At 43.7% G+C, this 19,910-nt stretch overlaps 1 protein-coding gene across 1 annotated transcript in view; it reads left to right on the plus strand.

The window, feature by feature from the left end:
• Positions 1-19,910, plus strand: part of Dock2 (dedicator of cytokinesis 2) — a 409,472-nt gene that overhangs the window by 56,478 nt on the left and 333,084 nt on the right. The window contains exons 8-14 of the mRNA XM_034506657.2: positions 128-282; positions 5,433-5,514; positions 10,844-10,979; positions 12,376-12,451; positions 13,218-13,294; positions 13,860-13,985; positions 15,116-15,240. Of these exons, the coding sequence (XP_034362548.1) occupies positions 128-282; positions 5,433-5,514; positions 10,844-10,979; positions 12,376-12,451; positions 13,218-13,294; positions 13,860-13,985; positions 15,116-15,240 (777 nt within the window). The remainder of the gene's footprint in view (positions 1-127; positions 283-5,432; positions 5,515-10,843; positions 10,980-12,375; positions 12,452-13,217; positions 13,295-13,859; positions 13,986-15,115; positions 15,241-19,910) is intronic.

The raw sequence follows: 19,910 nt of genomic DNA on the forward strand, positions 1-19,910 counted from the left end.
GATGCTCAAAGATTCAGGCTTGCAGAGAGAGGGGTTCTTTAGGACTCAGAGAGCTTTTCTGCTGTTCTAAGTGGCACTGGGATAACATGTTATATCTTCCCCCTTTCTTCCTCTTTCTACCCTTCAGTCAAAAGACCAGCCAGATTATGGGACTTATTCTCGGATCTCCTCATCCCCTACACACAGCCTCTACGTCTTTGTGAGAAACTTTGTGTGCCGAATTGGAGAGGATGCTGAGCTCTTCATGTCTCTCTATGACCCCCACAAGCAAATGGTCATAAGGTCAGTGGGTTCTGTGTGTCCAGACCTCTCTGCCTGTGGGAAGACAGAGTTGGAAGTTCACAGAGGATCGGTCATTTCTCCCCATTATTTTCTGTAGAGTAATTCCTACCGGAAAAGAAACTGAATTTCTCTGACAGTGTGGGAAGAACCCCTTTGGGGGCAGTGGGAGGTAGATGGAAGTATAATTTGACACTAGATTTGTTTTCTCAGTGGATTTATGGTTATGATAATGTGTTTTGGTTACCAAAAATTATGAGATTCAGACAAACAGCAATTTATAGACTAAACATGCCTGTCGTTGAAACGGGAGCTGAGGAATGAATGGTGCAATGTCTTGGGCCTCTATAAAAGCTCACATCCTTGTTCTGGTGTTTGATTTTCCTTCACCCTAACTAGCTGCTAAACATTTGTACTCCTGAGTCTCCTTGTTTGAAAACCATAAGCACTGGTCTTTCTGGCCATTATTTTCAGGCTTAAGTGAGGAAAAAGTACATGTTAATATGGGCCCATCATACCAATAGGCTATCATCATGGCAACCTTACATTGGCTGCCCTTGGGAATGGAGGAAGTGAGGGAACTCCTGGATGCCTCAGCTCAAGGACGGGAAATGTCTTTGGGAATCTTGAAAAATATTGACAGTCACTGGATCGATCCTCCTCACTTGTGCTTGTGGCTCAGACAATCCTTGTCCTAGCTGACCCTCACCTGACTCTATGTGGTGGGGTTTTGGAGCACCTCGTCCCCATTTGACACATTAGAATGGAGCTGAATTATCCACTTTCCGTGTTTATAGAGAAAGTGGCATTTTCCTCGTTGGCTGTTAGGGTGATAAGATGAAGTCGTGGGCAGCGCCTAGTGAATAGTGGTGCTTTAGTAAAGGGAGGTTCACCAGGAGATGGTCATATGTGGTAAGGCTGTTCATATGGTCATATGGAAGACTGACTGTACAGAGGTCTGTATTCAATCTCATTTGATCCTGGCATGATATTTAGGTGAGAAGGGGAGACTAGGAAAGGTCAGGAAAATTGCCCTTGCCCAAAGTCATACATGTTTATAAATAACAGAGGTGGCTCTTGCCTTCTTGTTCCTTCTCTGTCCCCTCACCCCTTCCCCATTCCCTTCTCCCTCTCTCCACGTGCTCATGGCCAGCCTTTCTTCTTCTTCTTCTTCTTCTTCTTCTTCTTCTTCTTCTTCTTCTTCTTCTTCTTCTTCTTCTTCTTCTTCTTCTTGTTCTTTCTCTCTCTCTCTCTCTCTCTCTCTCTCTCTCTCTCTCTCTCTCTCTCTCTCTCTCTCTGCCTCTACTACCCTCTTAACTCCCCTTCCCATGCCCTGAATAAACTATTCTATAAAAAAAATACAGAGATGAAGTTTATACCCATGTCCACTTGACTTCAAGGATAAGTTATTTCCCATGTAATTTTGCCACCCAGGTATGAGTTGTATCACATGTCTTGTATGATCACCACCAGAGTTTCAGCATCACTATTGTGGAAAGCTAGACTTTATTAAACACCTAAGTCCCTGCCATTCACCTGGCCCAGTCTTAGTGGATATGATAATAAAACTAGATACTTGGTCATATTCAATAGATACTAGGAAGATACTGGGTTCTGCTTCTGTAGGCTCTTTTACCCATGTGTCATAGGCCACTTCCTATCTCCTTACAATTGTACTGCAGGCACCTGACAAAAAGGTCTTCACAGCACCATTAGGGCCCCAGTGTCCCTTAGAAACATGGCAACTTGGGTCTGCTTTGGTGAGGATGACTGCCCGCCTGGCTCGTGAATTGATGAATGGCCCCAGTCAGCTTTGTGGAGGGAGATGATAGATGATAGATAGCAAAGTGATGGCCACTTTGCTCCATGATGTACCATCTTGGATGATGGCACATGTCTGAGTGGTGCCTCTGGGAGTGCCAGGGACACAGGGCAGCACTTAGGGAGAGGAGAAGGGAGGCAAAAAGTGCCAAGATCATGAAAGTACCAAACAGAAAAAAACAAGAAGAGAGCTGGGGAAGGGGCTGAGAGACCTGGGACATTCCCTGTGTCAGTCTGACTCAGATTAGATGTTCTTTCTTTCAAGCTGAAATCCTCTCTACTCCTACCCAGTCTAGCTACCATTAATCTACTATCCCAACCAGATGTTAAGGCATCCTCTGTTGGGGTTCAGATGGGAACTGGAGGCAGCTTATTTGGAACTGATCTTTCCAGGTCAGGACCATTTGTAGCCAGGTTCCCAGGATCTCCAAAGAGATCTGGCTTGGAAATTAAAAGTACATTTTTTTGGTAGAACAAAGATGCTGCAGCATAGGCAGGAGGCCAGGACTGAGCTTATGTCCCACGGAATCCAAGCAAATGGGGCAATCTTTTCTATACCTTACCCATGCTAATGGTTCAAGCCTTCAGATTCTAGCGTCTGGTCTTCTCAGGCAAGGATGGATAGGAGCAGGCTCAGCCCTCTAAATTGCTTTTCTTATTTATGATTACATTTCTCTTAGAAGGAAATTGCTGGTGCCTGCTGTTTAGGTGGAATAAGCTGGTCATAAAGGGGATCGTACCATGTGATGAACAGTGCTGGACAGAACCCAGCCACTTCAACAAGAGCAACCTATAAATAACTAAGGGGGATCATTTCAAAATGTCTGATAGAGCCTTCTTGCTATCAATAGCAAGTGTCTCATTGATAGCAAGTTTGCCATCCATCCCACTGAAAATTTTAGCTTTTACAAAAAAAAAAAAAAAGAAAAAAATCTGTACATTTAATTTGATTGCATTTTAACTGTAAGTTAATTGAAGGCTGGGCTCCATCTGCCCTGGGTTCCGTGCCTTACTTTAGTTTTGATCCTGCTGCCCTGTTTAACCTTCTGTGTGAGTCTGGCTGAGTACAGCAGGTTTGCCATCTCAGCTATTCTAGAGACTGAGGCAAAGCCACCCTTGGAAACTTAGAAAGACCTGTTCCAAAATCATTATCATCTTCTTCTTCTTCTTCTTCTTCTTCTTCTTCTTCTTCTTCTTCTTCTTCTTCTTCTTCTTCTTCTTCTTCTTCTTCTTCTTCTTCTTCTTCTTCCTCTTCAACAACGTTCAGTAGTTGAGCACTTACCTAGCATGTACAAGCTCCTGGCTTCAATTTTCAGTGTTTTTTTTAAAAAGCAAATAAAAACAATAAACTGACAATAAAACTCCAGACAAATAAAGAAATATCATTCTGAGTGTAGGGAAGGAAAGAGAGAGAGAGAGAGAGAGAGAGAGAGAGAGAGAGAGAGAGTCTCTAAGGGAGGCAGTTCTCTTTTACTTGGTGAATTATTTTATGCTGTCTACTGGAATTGAATTTGGTTATATTATTATTTTATATTTTATTAATTCAAATTAATGGTTATTTATTGTTGCGGGAGACATTAGAAGAAAGGAGACATCCGGCTTGCTCCCAGCCTGGCTGCCATGTTCCCATTCTAAGTTCCTACACTAATGGAGGCACCAGCTGGCCAGTGGCCCTGGTCCAGGACTCACAAAATGTTGGCGTGGTTGCTGCCTCCGCCAGTCAGCTCCCTGGCATCCATGGTTTTAGGCATGCCCCCCCCCCTTTTTTTCACCAAATAAATTTATATATAAGCAAATACTCAATACACAAGATGCCCACACAATTAGAATTTTTTTCAAATATCTAACCTTGATAATAATAACTACCTTTGATAGCTAGAGACACGAGGGTAACATCTGCCTCCATCTCTCCTCTCCTCCTCCTCTTCTTCCTGTGAATTTCTTCCTCCCAACTCCTAGCTCCACCTACCTCTTCTCTAGCCAATGACAGAGCTCCACTGCAAATACAATGGGCAGGAAAGTCCTGCCATGATTTATTGGCACCAACTGTATGCTTCTGTGTAGTATATAACATCTAATTACTCATAGTACAGCATTACATTACATTGATGCTGAACCTCTCAGTCTTCCTGGCCTGGGTGAACCAATTATACACCCAAGGTGTACATAGTTGCCAGTCTACTGGTCAGATGGCAAATGGTGATGTTTGAGTCTTGGGGGATCTCTGAGTGACAAGTTGCCACCATCCCCTCATATAACTCTTCATTGAATTTCCATTACTTTAGAATTTTTTAGAAGTTTATTTTATGTGTATGTGTGTACCTATTTGTATGCACACCATGTTTGTGAGGATGCCTTCAGAGTACACACAAGGACGTCAGATACCTTAGAATTGGAGTTACAGGCCACTGGGGGCTGCTCTGTGTGGGTGCTGAGAACCAAACTTGAGTCCTTTGCAAGAGCTCCAAATGCTCTTAACCCCTGATCCATCTCCAGATCCCTCCTATAAAGACAGAGTCAAATATCCCCAAATGGCCTACCTAGCCCCATTTGCTCTGGGTTTCCTTTTAATTTATCCTCTGACCACTTAACTCTTAATGCTCCTTCTTGGATTCCTTTCACGACCTTTGCATACATCTTTCCCTCGCCGGCAACCTTTCCTGGTCCATGCTCAACTTGATTATGTGTTTTTTCCTTAGCAAAAATGTCTCTGGCCACCTAGACTAGGGCAGGACTTTCCAGTGTACATTCTTACAGCATCTTGAATGTTTCATTTACAGGACACTTGCATGACATTATTATGTAGTTGTCAAATAGCATTAGAATAGTTTATTCAAATTGTATCAAAAGCAAAACCTGTAGGGTCCATCCTGGTAAGATATCCTATTAGTAGAAGCAGTTGTACACCCAAAGGATGACTTCAAGAATCCAAATCCCGACTCAGTCTCAGAAGGAGAGCGCGCTCGAAAGGGAGAAGTGTTCTCGGCATTCTGCAGAGGCTGCTAAACTCCTTTCCTTTCTCATCTCTGACTTTCTCAATAACCTCTACAGAGTATGCAGCTGCTCGGCAAAAATATTAAGCAGCTGTGCCAGAATGTTCTTAGCAGTTGGGGAGGGAAGGTGTGCTTGGATACACATATGTTCATAATTCTTTCCCCCACTTAATGTCTGTCTCCCAACATAACTTATCTTTCAGAGGGAACGAATATATTTTTTTCTCAAACACTGCCTTGTCTCCAGTAGCCGCAGCGGTGCTGACAATATAGCTAATGCTCTTTCGTATCTTGAATGGATGCTCCACCTGTAACAGGCTGCTACTCTTCCTCCCACAGTGAGAACTATCTGGTTCGATGGGGCAGCAAAGGATTCCCAAAGGAAATTGAGATGCTCAATAACTTGAAGGTAGTCTTCACGGTGAGTGCGCACTCTCTGACCACTCTGCTCTACACGTCCAGTGATCTGGTCTTGGGAAGACTGGGAAGGAGGCTGGCTGGGCATTGATCAGGATGGAGCATGGGTTCTGTGCACAGCCCTGTTTCAGGCTTTATATAAGGATTCATTGCTCATCGAAGCATCATGTGTCTCGAGGATGCTGTTGGGAATATGGACCATCTCCTTTGCTCTTCCCTCTCTCTACCTGTTTCTGACTCCCCTACACACAGACAACACAGTGTTAATGTAAGCAAGTGTACCTCTCTGAGCAACAATGGCTAGTTAAACCTGGGCACAGAAGATATTTTATTTTTTAGTTAATTCACAATAAATATAATTTTTTCTTCGGTTTAGGCCTTTATGAAAGCACATCTAAAATATACCAGGAAAAAATAGGACCTTTCTAGAACACTGGTTGCCTTAGTCAGTTGAACATTTTGAATATAATTAAGGCCGTAGGTAACTAAAGAACTGGCAGGTCCTCAGGAGCGTCCTTCCAAATACCAGTACTTACCAGCATGACTTATATGTAGAAGGCTAAAATCAATTGTTATTTGGATGAGTCGTTTCTGAGATTGAATTTGACCCTTTAGATCTGAGTAAGGGATGCAGAATGAGATAGGGGTTAGAGTTTCTAGCAGGGATCCCTCTCTTGTCCTTTCTCCACTAAGGGTACTGGCATTGTCTGCAAGTCTTCTCTAGGGAGAAGACTGTGTGGTTTTGTGCTCCATTGCCTGCATTAGAGAAGGAAATTATGGAGGAGGAATGGGGATGGGTTTTGGCATTGACCAAACTGACGAGTTGGATTCAGAAGTGACCAACATGCTAGATTAACCTACCTTGCTTTACAATGATTTTCCTGTTACAGCCCATTAAGTGCGGTGTCTTATGTTACATTGTGATTAGATTGGGGTATAGTTGATCTATTTTGTTTGTTATTTCCTGAAAAAAAAATAGGCCAGAAGCACGGAATGGGATCATAGGTCCTAATTCCTCGGACAGAGTTTTCTTGGCATATACAAATGTGCTTCAGTCTTTTTATCTATTACTAGTTAGAAGGAGGAGCCTATTTATTTGCTTGAAAAATAGGAGAGTCCCACAGGGCTTCCTGATTAAACCAAGAGACAGATGTTTCATGAGATGAGGGAGGACAGGGAATCAATCAGAGCTTCGTTGTGCAGAGGACCAATCCATGATTCGAACATGAAGGAAAGGGCATGGGTGAGTTTGTGTCACACAGTATTAGTGAGAACAGGATCCTGGCTTCACAATATGGTGCCACACCTCTGCTCTGCAGAACAAGTGAACTTGAGACCTTCAGTTGAGCGGTTGGACAGACTAATGCTCCCTTCTGTTGAGATGATTGACATCTCTATTTGGGAACATGAAAGGTCATGGTGTTCTTGTGTTTTGCATGGATTCAAGAGCCACATGGAAGCTCTACACCTGCAGTGAACAAGCTGATGTGGCCCCTGCTTTCAGGTCCGGTAGTGGGTGAGACCTGAAAGAATAATCAATTATTATTAATAATTAATATAAAATTATTTTTATTAATTTTATTTTAAAACTTATACTTTGAACTTAACAAAATTCTAACATTTGGGGGGGGGTCGTGGGGGAAGCAGAACAATAAAACGTAAAACAAACACCACCTGCTATAATAAACAGGTACATTACCATGGCTTTCAAGTCCCACCACTCTTTCTTGGGCTTCAGACAGCAGCAAGTAGGATTTTTTTAAATTAAAATGAATTAATTAATGAATATAAAATTAATAAACAAATAACAAGTACATAGTAACAATGTCAGAGAGCAATCCAAATATAACAGGTAATTAAAACAGGGTGACATGATGTTGTATGCCCAAGGTACTTTCAACTGGGTGTCACAGTGATGCTTGCTTAAGCTGGACATGAGCTATGACTTGGCAGCTGGGCACTAGTTGGCATTCTTTCTCGGCCCTCTGGATGTTTGCTTTCTCTGGTCTCCTCTTCAGGGGCATGGTTGTGGCTCCCTGGGCCTGAGAAGCTGGCATCTGGATCTGGATGATTGCTGATGTCACCTCCGTCAACTTCCTAGGCCCACAGTAGGAAAATGGGATGGACCAGGAGGCTCCCTGTGCTTGAGCCCAGTCTGAAGCTGCAGGAAAGAGGGTGGGAGGTGGAAGGCACACTAATGCACCTGGCTATTATAGTTCTGCTTTCCCCCAGATGCTAGAATTTTGTAAGACTAAAGCAGAAGTGACTGGGTTAGGGGCAGCCAACGACTGGAGCCTACAATCTCAGTAAGGATTGCTGGTTTACACACCATCCCAAGAATTCTCCCTGTGCTGTGAAGTGTATTCAGGCAGTTTGCAGTGGTAATAGAGTATTCAGACTTTCTAGGGCCTAGGGTGGGGCCCACCCAAGCAATTCTTAAAGGACTGTGTTTTCCCTTGAGGACAAGTAACATATTTCCTTTGGGTGTGGGGAGAGGGGATGAGATCTCAGAGCTTTACAAGTGTATCTAGTGTATTAGTTTGCTAGAACTGGTGTAACACAGCTTCACAGATTGGCTGACTTGACAGACATTTATGATCTCAGAGTTCTGGACACTAGACATCTGGCAGCAATGTCCTGGCTGGGTAAGTTAGTTTGAGGGCAATTCTTTGGTTTGTAGATAGACAGCACCTTTCTCACTGTGTCTTGTTCATGGTCATGTGTACATGTTCATTTAAGCATGCATATGTGCATGCATATGAACATGTATGTGTGAGTGTGTGTGAGAAAGAGTGTGTGTATGTGAGAGTGTGTATATGTATGTATATGTATATGTATATGCACTCATGTGTGTATGTATATATGTGAGAGTGTGTGTATATGTGTGTATGAGAGTGTGTGTATGTGTATGTGAGAGTGTGTGTGTGTGTGTGAGAGTGTGTTTATGTGTGTATGAGAGAGAGAGAGTACATGTGTGTGTGAGAGTGTATATGTTTATGTGTGTATGTGAGAGAGAGTATATGTGTTTGAGAGAGTGTGTGAGAGAGAATGTGTGTATATGCGTGTATGTATGTGACAGAGTGCTTGTATGTGTGTATGTGTGTGAGAGAGTGTATGTATGTATGTGAGAGTGTGTGTATGTGTGTGAGAGAGTTGTATATGTGTGTGAGAATGTGTGTATGTGTGTACGTGAGAGTTCATGTGTGTGTGTGTGTGAGTGAGATAGATAGATAGATAGATAGATAGATAGATAGATAGATAGATAGATAGATAGAATGTGTGTGTTTATGGCTTCTTGACTCCATATTATATTGGAGTTAATTACATTGGATTAACCCATTCTAATGACCTCATTTTGAACACACTGTATCTCTAAGAGCTAATTTCTAAACATAGCCATGCTCTAAGGTGCCGAGGTTGAGGCTTCAGCAGAGCAATTCTGTGTTGGTGGAAACCATTCAAGTGTCAAGGCCTCAGTGGCTCTGGTATGTCTCCCAAACACACTGGTTTAGATATTTCAAAAATAGAAAAACACTTTATACTCTTGATAAATTTATATACATATGATATATTCACACACATGTATATGTATGAACACACATATGTAAGTATACACACACACACACACATATATACTCTGATCCTCTAGAGAAAGTGACTAATAAAGTATTAGAAGAAACTTGAAAAAAAAAAAAGAAAGAAAAACACTTTAATGGGAGGGGAGACCTAAGAATGGAGTTCATGAGAAATGCCTGAGGACAGAGATCTTGAGCATAGGGAGAAGTTGATTATGCAGGAGAATAAGAGGCAGACAGTTTTGAGGTGGAGGTGTGTTTACGAAGAACGAGCCAGAGCTTAGAGAGAGTACTGTGTATCTCCAGAGCGATAAAGCAATCTTTGTGGATAAAAATAGAGAGGAGAGTGAAGAGTCAGCTGGCGAGGACAGCTGGGTGTATTATGTCTGGTCCCTCTCATGTCAGCTCAGAAAGATGAGCACCAAACAGGGCAGGAAACAAGGAGCTATTAAAGTTGTTGGGTGGGGATGAGAAACAAAACAACAGCAAAAAAAAAAAAAAAAAAAAAAAAAAAAACCCTCAACCTGTCTTCCGAAGATAAGTTCCTAGACAGAGTGGAATGGTTGAAGGAGGCCTGCAGGTCCTCTGGGACAAGGCAGGGTACAGATGTTGCTTTCTCAGGTTACCCTTGCACTCCTGCCTTCTCTTTCTCCCTGCTCATCGGGGTGACTCCAGCACTAAGGGAGCCCTTCTTTACTCCACCAGCCAGTGAAAGGAGAGCCCTTCGTAATTCAGGGGTTTTCAGGAGCAACTTAGAAAATATATGCTTGAATTAGCAGGGAAGCAAGACAGATGAGAAAACCAGAACTTCTGGAGTACAGTTTTAAGCAGAGTTCCTTCTCTGGCATGAAAACTTGGGTTTTGCTATGAAGGCCTTAAACATGGCCCACGGATGTTATGGAAGACAACCTCATTCGCTGAAGTCAACTGACTGATGAAGATCATAGCAACGTGGAGATTAGTGTTTGGCCAGACACACATTGTAGCCTAGCCAAACTGGAACAAGGGATTTAACCAGCCCATGTCCTTGTAGGGAGATTTGGGCCATGCCAGAGACCTGTCTTATTCCCAGAGACCCTGCTCTCTGCATTTCTTCTTTCTCATATCACTTACGGTGAAAGGCAGGGGCTGGCTGCTTTAACTGGGTGCTGGCCCTGATGTGAGCTGGTGGCTTTGTCCCCCGTGCATATGCTCACAAGAGAATTAACTCAGATGGTAAGCTGCTCTTCGGCAAGGGCAGGCCAAGGGTTGCCTGTCTAAGCCAGCATAATAGCATGTCTTGCTGTTTCTGCCCCAGCTCATCCTAGCTGGCAGGGAGCCCCATGAAGGTGGGGCATCTAAATATATCGCAGAAGGATGATGTGATGCTCAGGGCATGCCTCGATGATGCTGCTTCAGTTACTAATCTCCATTCCAGAGTCACCAAGGGCCAAGGTTATGATCCTGAGGAAGCTTTCCTATAGGGGAAATAGAGACGTAAAAATAGCATCATTTTAATAGTATTTGAGGGAACTGTCAGGGATCAGATGAGATGATGCAGCGGGAAAGCTCTGGAGTCCTGCCACTCAGGATCTTGGCTGGGTCTTGTCTTCCTTATCTGTCCAAAGGGTGTGGTGATGTCATTTTCTATCTTCCCTAAGATCAATGGCGTCATTAAAATGATAATCACAGTCCTTAGAAATGACAGTTGCTTTGTCTCTATTTTACATATTTTTATTAAATGCACAATTATAACTGTTTTCTTTCCTGACCTTACAGGATCTGGGAAACAAAGACCTCAACAGGGATAAGATTTTCTTGATCTGTCAAATAGTCCGAATTGGGAAGATGGATCTTAAAGATGTTAATGTCAAGAAATGCACCCAGGGGCTGAGGAGACCCTTCGGGGTGGCAGGTGATGACTGATGTCCTGCAGTTACGTTTTATTAGAGCACATGTTTTATATGGCTGAATTTTAAAGATTATTTCTGCACCTCCACCCCTGAAAAATCTGGGCAGAGCAGCCCTTCATAACTACATTTGCGGCGGCTAACCCAAGTCACCGGTGACTAAGTTCAGATTTATGAGAAGCTCGGCAAATAATGTGGTCCTAAGGTCTTGCACAGAGCACCCAGGAACGCTGTGCAGTCTGAGCGGTTGGTGCCTCAGCTCGCTATTGCCTGTGAGAAAGGAAGAACAATTCGCTCCAGATCTAATTACGAGGAGCAAACCATTTTGAAAAAAAAAATAATATCCAGAATAGGAAATGCAGTTACACAGAGTGAGTCATGCCATCCATCTGAGTTCCAGATGAGAACAGACATTCGGAGAGCGGGGCCACTGCAGGGTCCTTATGTGTTGCCCGGAGCCATGCAGCTCCACCTTTTCTCTGGTGCTGGCTGTATGTGCACCCAGAGCTTCACCATTCCTGCCCTACTTTTATGGTTTATGGCTATCTCCCTGGCTATTAGTGGAAGGAGCTATTATTTATCTAATATATTTTCTTTTTTAATTAATATACTTTATTTCAACTGAAGTATATTTTTTCTCAAAAGATGATTTAAAAACTCATGACGTTACAATTGGATATACCACTTTTTTCCCTCACTATTAAAATGTAAGTTGGGTGGGGTGGGTAGCTGGAGGGATGGCTCAGTTGTTAAGAGTGCTTGCTGCTCTTCCAGAGGATCAGAGTTCAGTTCCCAGCACCTACATCTGACAGCTCATAATCACCTATAATTCCAGCTGCAGGGCATTAGATGTTTACAGCCCTCTGCCCCCATTCCTACACACGTGTGCAATCATACCCATAATTATATGGGTATGATACATAATTATGAGTAACTAATAAAGCAAAGCTTTCAAACCCAATAAAATATAAGTTTTAAATCATGAGCTCTTTTAAATTCCTGTATCTTGTCCATTTTGTCCCCTTGGGAGACTTCCTTCTGCCATTACAAGTCCCCTGGCTTTCCAGTCATCTTTGGTACACTTGCATATTGCCTATGAAGTCAGTTGGCAAGGATCAGGGATTCAACAGTTCCGTCTATGTGCCATGCGCATGGTTGTGGAAAGAGGGTCTCTCATTGGATGCTTTGGCCCTAGAGATTTCCCGCTCCTGGCTTTTGTGGAAGAGATTCAGTACACACATCTCCAAGTTGCTGCTCAACTTGTAACCATTTCCTTTGCCCTCTGCTATACCTTAGCCACCCTCCCATGGCTCTTCCCTTCCCTCCTGGTTAATAATCTACCCGTCTCATCAACTCTGCCTGACTTAACTGACTCTCCGTTCACTCCCTCTGTCTTCCTAGTTATGGACATCACCGACATCATCAAGGGCAAGGCCGAGAGTGATGAAGAGAAGCAACATTTCATTCCTTTTCACCCGTAAGTCAATCCTGTGTATCTCCAGGCTGTCCATCCTACTCTTACTTCTGTCTTGGGTGAACTTGTTCCTCACCTTAGTGAGGGGGTAGGCAGGCCTCCCAAGAGGGCATCCTGACCTGTTACTGATCCAGAGACTTTTACTGCAGCCCGGAAGAAGAGTGCCAGGCACGGGGTTGAAGTGGTAGACAAGGTCAACATGACTCTGCTTATACTTTAGATGGGTAATTAAGCAGATAATCGACCAAAGGCATTAATTACAAGTGTAGCAGGGGCCACAAGAGTGTGAAGAAGCGGCCTACTGGGAGTCCCTTTGTGGAAGCCACATATATATCTGTGACAGGAGAAGCAGGGGCAACCAAGGAGGTAATTATAATTTCCTTGCTTGAAAATGACTCCGTGTTGAGAGCAGTGTCAAGATTAAGCACCGCAAAGATCTCCAGGTAATGGGGCCAATGACTCTAGTCAAGGTGAGTGACTAGGTCTTACCGGAGCTACTGAAGTCCTTGTTAACTTCCAGAGAAGACATTCATGTTAGAGATTGGAGATCTTTCCTGTCACATGAATGCCTACAACTGTGGCAGTCATTGGTTGCCTCAAATTGCAGAGCCATGCTGCTTGTGAAGAGGGCATTGCTTTCTCTGAGCTGACACAGGCAGGCTCACTTTTCACCTTGGTGCTGGGGAGCTCCCTTGTGGAAATGTAGGACACAAGATGGAGACCCCATCAGGGATCACAGGAACATTTTTTGCTCTCTTTTCCTTCCTAGGGTCTCAGCTGAGAATGATTTCCTTCACAGCCTTCTGGGCAAAGTCATAGCTTCCAAGGGAGACAGTGGAGGACAAGGTATGGAGTCACCATCATACAGAGTCTATGTACAATGAACTTGCTGCAGCTCAGAAACCTCTGATATATCAGTAAATGGACCCGAGTCCTGGACCTAGATAGGACAGAGGGAAGCCTGAGCGCATGTGGCCTATATCACTGCAGATCACCCACTGAATCTTAGGATGGGCATTTCATTCATGAATAACTGTGAGGAGTTGCTCTCTCCTGTGTGTCAGGCCCTTTAAGTTACATGTGACTCATCCTTACCAAAGTCCTGTGAGACAGTAGCTGGCATCCCCTCTGCTTTAGAAGACCTTAGGTACAGAGAGGGTGATAAACTGTCAGAGGATGACCCTGCTATAACTGAATGTTGCTCAGAGCCCCTGGGGCTGGCCTGTTGCATCTGTGAATGTATCTGTTATTTTAGTAGTCTCCTACAGGAGAGATGGAGGAAAGGGGATGGGAGAGGAGGAGGAGGAGGAAGAGGAAGGAGAGGAGAAAAAGGAGGAGGAGGAGGAGGAGGAAGAGGAGGAGGAAGAGGAGGAGGAGGAGAGAGGTTGAGTGTTTATGTGTTCCCTTCCAGGCCTGTGGGTGACCATAAAGATGCTGGTAGGTGACATCATTCAGATTCGCAAGGACTACCCACACTTAGTGGACAGGACCACTGTGGTAGCCCGGAAGCTGGGCTTCCCAGAGATCATCATGCCAGGTAGGACACAGCTGAAGTGACCCTTCTCAAGGGCAGGGCCATGAGCAGGGCTGAGGTGTCCAGCTTATGTAATTCGTTATTTTCATGAGTCAACTTCCTTCACTTTATTTCTCTACCTGAACAAAACCACCAAAAACCAATGTTTTCATATACAGAAACTTCTATGCTATGTATTCTCAATGTAATCACAAAATATGAATACACACACACACACACACACACACACACACACACACGTGGGCACACATATATTTATCTCCTTCCTCACAATCATACTTTACAGACACAAGCTACTTTAATAAGGTTTTTATGGGACTCTGCAAGTCAGTAACTCATGGATGACATCATTGTTTTATTATACATACCACGATTCCATCCTACTTGGGGGCGGGGTATTGCCACTCTTCCACTTTTAGAGTACATTTTATAGTCTGAAGGAACCCCAATTACAGTAACATGTCCGAACACCATACAAAGTATTCAGGATCTCCCTCAAGTCTTTCTGTGGTGCCTCTCCTATTAATTGACCATGCCTATTAATACATTCAAGATATGCATGGAGGCTTTTCAAAAGGCCTATAACATAACATATAGTGTGTATAATGGCACTCCCTCTGACTCATCCTTTTCTCTCCTGTAGCTGAGTGATAGTGGTCCAGGGTGTGATTTAATGATACCCACTTTGCTTGAGATCTCAATGCCTACTGTGCACTTCCTTCCTAGAAACTCTGTGCTCCTTGCCCTTCACCCTTAGGCTCTAGGATTCATGGGAAATATCTCAACCCTACTTTTGTGCAACAAAAGGTCTATCTGCGATTGAGGACTAAGACCATTTCACCTGGTGCTTTCTTTCGCCTCCCCAGAAGGTGTCACTAGAGGATGGAAATTAAATGGTTTTAACAGAGAAAACATGGCCAGTCTTGACCACCCCACCTCACTTTCTGCTGCTGATTTTTCCAGCATTCCAACCCTTGCTACTTACATCTCCATCCCTCCTGTCAGGTTAAAAAATGCCCTTTCTAAACTGCTCAGATTTTTTGTTTTATTAATGGTCCTTCCTGCTCCTCCCCATCGGCTCCACCTCTGTGGTTAGTGTCTGACTTTAACTCTGGTCTTCTCTCCATCCTCAGGGGATGTCAGGAACGACATCTACATCACTCTCCTACAAGGTGACTTTGACAAGTACACCAAGACCACGCAGCGGAACGTGGAAGTGATTATGTGTGTGTGCACAGAGGACGGCAAAGTGCTACCTGTAAGGGACTCCAGAGCGCTGAATGACAGGACTCGGGGCTGAAGGATGGCTCATAACTATCTTCTCTCTAAAGGATCAGAGCTCTGGGGAAGATATTGAGACACATGATCCACACTGTGTAGCTTAATACCCTGTTCTAGAGTCTAATTAGAGCCTATGTTAATTTGTCTTTTTACCTACGCATTCTTCAATGTATATTCCCCCATCTGTGCGCATGTGTGTGTGTGTTTGTGTGTGTATGTGTGTGTGCTTGTTTATAGGTTATCCTTTTTGCAGTTAAAATGTTGTTTTCATTGAAGCCCAAGCTAGTTTAAATCAGGCAAAATCCATGGTAAAGATCAATACAGCGCCCTGGGCTGGTGTGGAGGCTCAGAATGTCTTCAAAGCAGACATTCTCGGCACTAAATCCAACTCCCCAGTGCTCAGCCAGAAATTTGGGTGGAAAGTCTTATTCGCAAATTGGTCTCCAGAGGGTTAGCAGCATGCATCCAGGAAGGCAAAGCACATGGTTCTATTTACACAGCATATGTCCTGTACAATCTTTGTCATGTGTGTTTATATCTATTTGCTTATGTTTCCTTTAAGGTTGTCAGCACTTGTGTCCGGTGTGTGGGAGGGTTTCACTTCTGAATTCTTCCTCTCTGAATATTTAACTGCAAATGAGATCAGCTCTCAGCAGAAGTTACAGCGTGGGCAAACATCCCTCGTAGGCCACCTATAGGGAGACAGATAACAAAGTAAGGGGGAGTGTGGAGGGGTGAGCCTACAGTCCTAGCCCTAGGGCCTGGAGCTCAGGCCTGCTACTGTGTATCACCTTCTGCCTAAGAGTGACCAGCACCCTGAGGATAATAGTCCCTGTGTCAGGCTGGGTAGTGACACGGTCTTTATTATCACAAAGGGAGAATAGAAGCTCCTGTGGAGTAAAACAGGTCTCAGGTCCTGCAGTTCACAGTGGAAGAGATGGAGATTGACTCCAGCCTCCTCTCCTCACCACGGTGCCTGTAACTTTAAGAAGATTCTCCAGCATATTGCCAGCTTCAAATTGAGGCTGCTACCAGCTTCAGCAAAATCCTGGGAAGACTCAGTGTTGGATTTAAATGTAAAGAAGAAGGTTTTTACAACTGTCTTTCTGTTCTTAAAACCACTGTGGTTAATTAATTTCTGATGAGGAAAACCCTCTTTTGTTAAATGCTAATACCTTTTCCGAAAAAATGAAACGAACGAGGCACACTCTGCTCCAAAGAACACACAGGAAGGTGGGAGGCTCTTATCTGAAAGGAAAACTTTCATTATGGGGATGTATGGATCCTTGCGCTGAAGTGAGCGTGGTCCAGTTACCTGTCCAGAGAGCTTTTAAACCTTAGTCTCATCACTAAGACATTGGTATCACTTGCCTTCCACATAGGCAGAGGACAAATTAGAAGGGACAGTTAACAGGCAAACTGACATCTTGCCTTGTGTCTGATCTATTCTTCTGTCTGCCATTACTGCTCCTTCAAGACAGACCTGGGTGACAGACACATGCACTGCAGACAAGCATGAGGAGGAAGAATAACCAAGTGACATGCTGATAATTTTCAGTTTCATACATTAGTGACACTATGGGGGAGTTCAGTTGACTGACTATTGAAAATTGCTGAGGAAGCCTGTGGGAGGCTTTTCTTTCCCTATTTGCAGACATGAATACTACTGCCTAATTAAGTATCATGTCACACATTCAAATGCCCCTGAGCTGTATGGTGGGTTTCTATGGGAATGGTCCCTCTGAAAATGGTTATTTCTCCCCCAGCCATCGTTGGCAGAATAGACCCAGTAAGCAGTATGTTAACCTTACCCCAGCTCCATTTGGAGTTTCAAGGACCTTGCTTAGATGGGGAAATTCAGGGTTCAAATGCCCAGTATCATTTGTTATTTCTGCGATCTTAGATCTTTTTTTTTTTTTTTTTTTTTAATCCTTAAAAACACAAAGTATAGTCTTCTTCTTACGGGGCAGCAAGTTAAACACAAGAGTAGATACAATAAATGTTACTCACTCAATACCAGGTAACAGGAGAACAGTATGCAGAGACGGCTCATCATGGTCAAGAGAAACTTTAGGAAGGAACTGAGGGGTTCAAATAGGCAACCCATCCTGAAGCTAGTTACCAGAGATGCTGCCAGGCCAAGCAGGTAGTGTGATAACGTGATTAAGACCATGATTCGTGAGACCAGGCAGCCAGGTTCAAAGCCCATCTTACCCTGCCTTAGCAAAAGGACCTTGGACTGACTCTGTGATCTCTGTGCACCCGAGAGTCTAAAGTCAGCCCTAAATGGGGCCAGTGATGGCATCTTACTCCCAAGCATTTCAGATAAGGTAATCTGCACAGTAGATTTCCATTACGTTGGCCATTGTTATTAGAAAGGCATAGTGAACCCCAGCTCTGATTCCACTTGTAGGTGTTATTCACATCTGTAGTATGATATGATATGATATGATATATGATATGATATGATATGATGGTATGGTATGGTATGGTATGGTATGATATGATATGGTCCAACCCATACATGATTCCTATGAAGTCATCTGGTATGTGTTAGGACCCTGGGTTCTCCCAATGAGACTGCTTTTCAAGATCAAGTCTACATTAAAGCCTCCAGGCTTTCTGATGCCCATTCAGATTTCCAGCTGAAGTTGTTGACACTAGCTGGAGGCTCTGATCATTAGTTGAGGGCCATGGGAATGGGCAATATGAAGGACAGAAACCTCACTGAGACACGTGCACTTACGTATTGTCCTTAAAAATGGGCTCACTGCCTGGTCAGAGTGTTTTCTTTATTTAAAAATATTTAAAATTTCATTCCTCGAGATTTTCACACCTGAACACAATGTGGCTTGAGTAAATCTACCCTAGTACCTCCCCTTCATTCTTCCTAGATGCCTCCTCACCCTATGTCATCCTCCAAACTTCATGTATGCCTTATATTTTTAACCAGAGTCTGTTTGATACTGCTGGTATGTGCATGGATGTAGGACCATCCTTTGGAGCATGGGCAACCTACCCAGCACAGCATCCTTGAAGTCCTTAGCAAGGTATGGGCTCTGAGTCCCCCCTTGGATGCTTTCTTGGAACTTTCAATATTCATGTTGGTCTCTGAAGTATAGAGTTTGAGGCAAGGATGGTTTTCGCCATTCTCAGGAGAGCAGTGAGACCTTTTTCTTTGGCATTAGGACATAAAGATTCGTGATCAAGATAGTTTTGTGATACCTGGTTGTCTTCTTCTATGAGGCAGTTTCTAACTCACCAGAGAAAGATGCATATTTTCAGATTTTTATAGGCTGTGTGAGAAGCACTGAGGCTACAGAGACTGTGAGCCCACAAATGCTACCACTTTCCATCTTTCTAGGCTGGAAGGTGTTCTAGCTATGAAAGAAGGGACACTGTACAAGGGGTTAGTGGGTCTAGGTGTTGTGCCACTCGGAGTATCAGTTTACCCAGCTGTGGAATGGTCATAACAGAAGAAGTCATCAGGGGTGATTTTGAGGTTTGGATTGATTTGGGTGGTGTGCTCTTTCTCAGGGGTGGAAACCTTTAGGATGCCTGATTCTGTTTATTGCTTATGGAAGCTCTGCAAGGCTTCGTCCTGTAGCAAACAGCATCTTCCTTCATTTCCAGCTTACGATTACTATCTGTTCTGTAGAAGGGAGTGTTCAGTCAGGTTTCTATGTCCTGTAGTTTTTTTTTTTTTTTTCCTAAATGGATTTTCGTCAGAGGTACCATCATTTAGCACAGGAGCTGTCTTAGTTACTCTTTTTTTTTGCTGTGAAGGCAACTTATAGAAGAAAGCATTAATTGTGGGCTTGCTTATGGTTCCAGAGGGTTAAAGTCCATGACCATCATGGCGGGAACATGGCAACAGGCTGGCAGGCTAAACTGACCTACAAGCAGCAGACAGAGGGAAGACAGAGGGTGAGAGAGAAGAGGGAGTGAGGGAGGAAGGGAGAGAGAGAGAGAGAGAGAGAGAGAGAGAGAGAGAGAGAGAGAGAGAGAGAGACAGACAGACAGAGAGAGACAGACAGAAAGAAAGAAAGAAAGAAAGAAAGAAAGAAAGAAAGAAAGAAAGAAAGGCAGACAGAAAGATAGACAGAGACAGACAGGGAGACAGACAGACAGAGAGAGAGAGAGAGAGAGAGAGAGAGAGAGAGAGAGACTGGACATGGCATGGGTTTTTAAAACCTCAGTGTCTACTACTAGTGACATGCCTCCACAACAAAGCCACACCTCCTCCAACAAGGCCACATCTCCTAATTCTTCTCAAAGAGTTCCACCAACAGCAGACCAAGTATTCAAATAACTGAGCCTATGGGGGCCATTCTCATTCAAACCCCGAAGAAGCTGAGCTTACTTTTTGCCAGTACCTGGCCACACAGAGGAACTTTTCAATGTCAGTGAAAGGTCCTCTTTCCCACAGTGTAGTGTTCAACAGGGGCCACAGAATACCAAACTGTGACCAGCTTTGGTGACTCAGTTTAGCCACGGGTCTGTTGAAGCAGCCTATAGAATCTGGTGAGAAACCTGCCCTCATTCACCAGAAAATTCCCTGTAGACACTCAACAGTTTCAGAGGTAGCCATCTAAAATCAACCATCATGTTCCTAAAAGTCTGGAGATTTAAGGTTAAAGATGGTGA

The sequence above is a fragment of the Arvicanthis niloticus genome, chromosome 6 (genome assembly GCF_011762505.2).
Source record: "Arvicanthis niloticus isolate mArvNil1 chromosome 6, mArvNil1.pat.X, whole genome shotgun sequence".
NCBI lineage: Eukaryota > Metazoa > Chordata > Mammalia > Rodentia > Muridae > Arvicanthis > Arvicanthis niloticus.